The sequence below is a fragment of the Etheostoma spectabile genome, chromosome 14, assembly GCF_008692095.1.
Source record: "Etheostoma spectabile isolate EspeVRDwgs_2016 chromosome 14, UIUC_Espe_1.0, whole genome shotgun sequence".
NCBI classification, from domain to species: domain Eukaryota; kingdom Metazoa; phylum Chordata; class Actinopteri; order Perciformes; family Percidae; genus Etheostoma; species Etheostoma spectabile.
In genome coordinates, this window is record NC_045746.1 from 10416746 (window position 1) to 10417359 (window position 614).

A 614-nucleotide genomic window follows, 5' to 3' on the forward strand; every position below is an offset into this window, starting at 1 on the left:
AGTAGCTCTGAGCTTCCTTCCAGGTTTTCGGTAGATTGACGTACTGGTATTTTCTGGAGACACCCAAGGAAAGTGGAAAGAGTCCTGAAAGAAAAAGAGAGTCCAGTGGCTGTTTACAGCAGCTTATAAAACCATTCACGTGAGTGAATGCTAATCCATTAAAGACTTACTAATAGTGTACTAACCTAGAAGCAACACGATCACCAATCCTGTCTTATCCATCACTGTTCCCTCCAAACTGCATTCATAATGACGGAAGAAATTACAAGCAGGAGAAGAAAGATCACATTAAGCCAAAGAGTGGTTGTACTAACAGCAAATTCAGCCAGGTATGGTTTATACCATACGCCAGACTAATATATAACATTAAATAATGATACTTAGTAGGATACTTTGTCCATATCAGTATAGAAAATGAATTACAAATGTTACAGTACATAACAAAAAATCATTACCATAAAGCCCTGGATAACATAGTACAGCAATTTGACATAGACAGCATTTATCACAAATAATATGGTTTGGAATATAGTATTAAAATAAAACCATATATATAAAAGCAATGTAACGCATTTTAGTCAGTATAGCTAAGGAACAATCCCAATCTTATGAGC

The 614-nt window shown here is 35.3% G+C and overlaps 1 protein-coding gene across 1 annotated transcript in view; it reads right to left on the reverse strand.

The window, feature by feature from the left end:
• Window positions 1-233, reverse strand: part of LOC116701999 (ladderlectin) — a 5509-nt gene extending 5276 nt beyond the window's left edge. The window contains exons 1-2 of the mRNA XM_032536063.1: window positions 186-233; window positions 1-84 (exon numbers count right to left, since the gene is read on the reverse strand). The exon at window positions 1-84 is cut by the window's left edge and continues 270 nt beyond it. Of these exons, the coding sequence (XP_032391954.1) occupies window positions 1-84; window positions 186-222 (121 nt within the window). The 5' untranslated portion in view covers window positions 223-233. The remainder of the gene's footprint in view (window positions 85-185) is intronic.
• Between the last annotated feature and the right edge of the window lie 381 nt (window positions 234-614).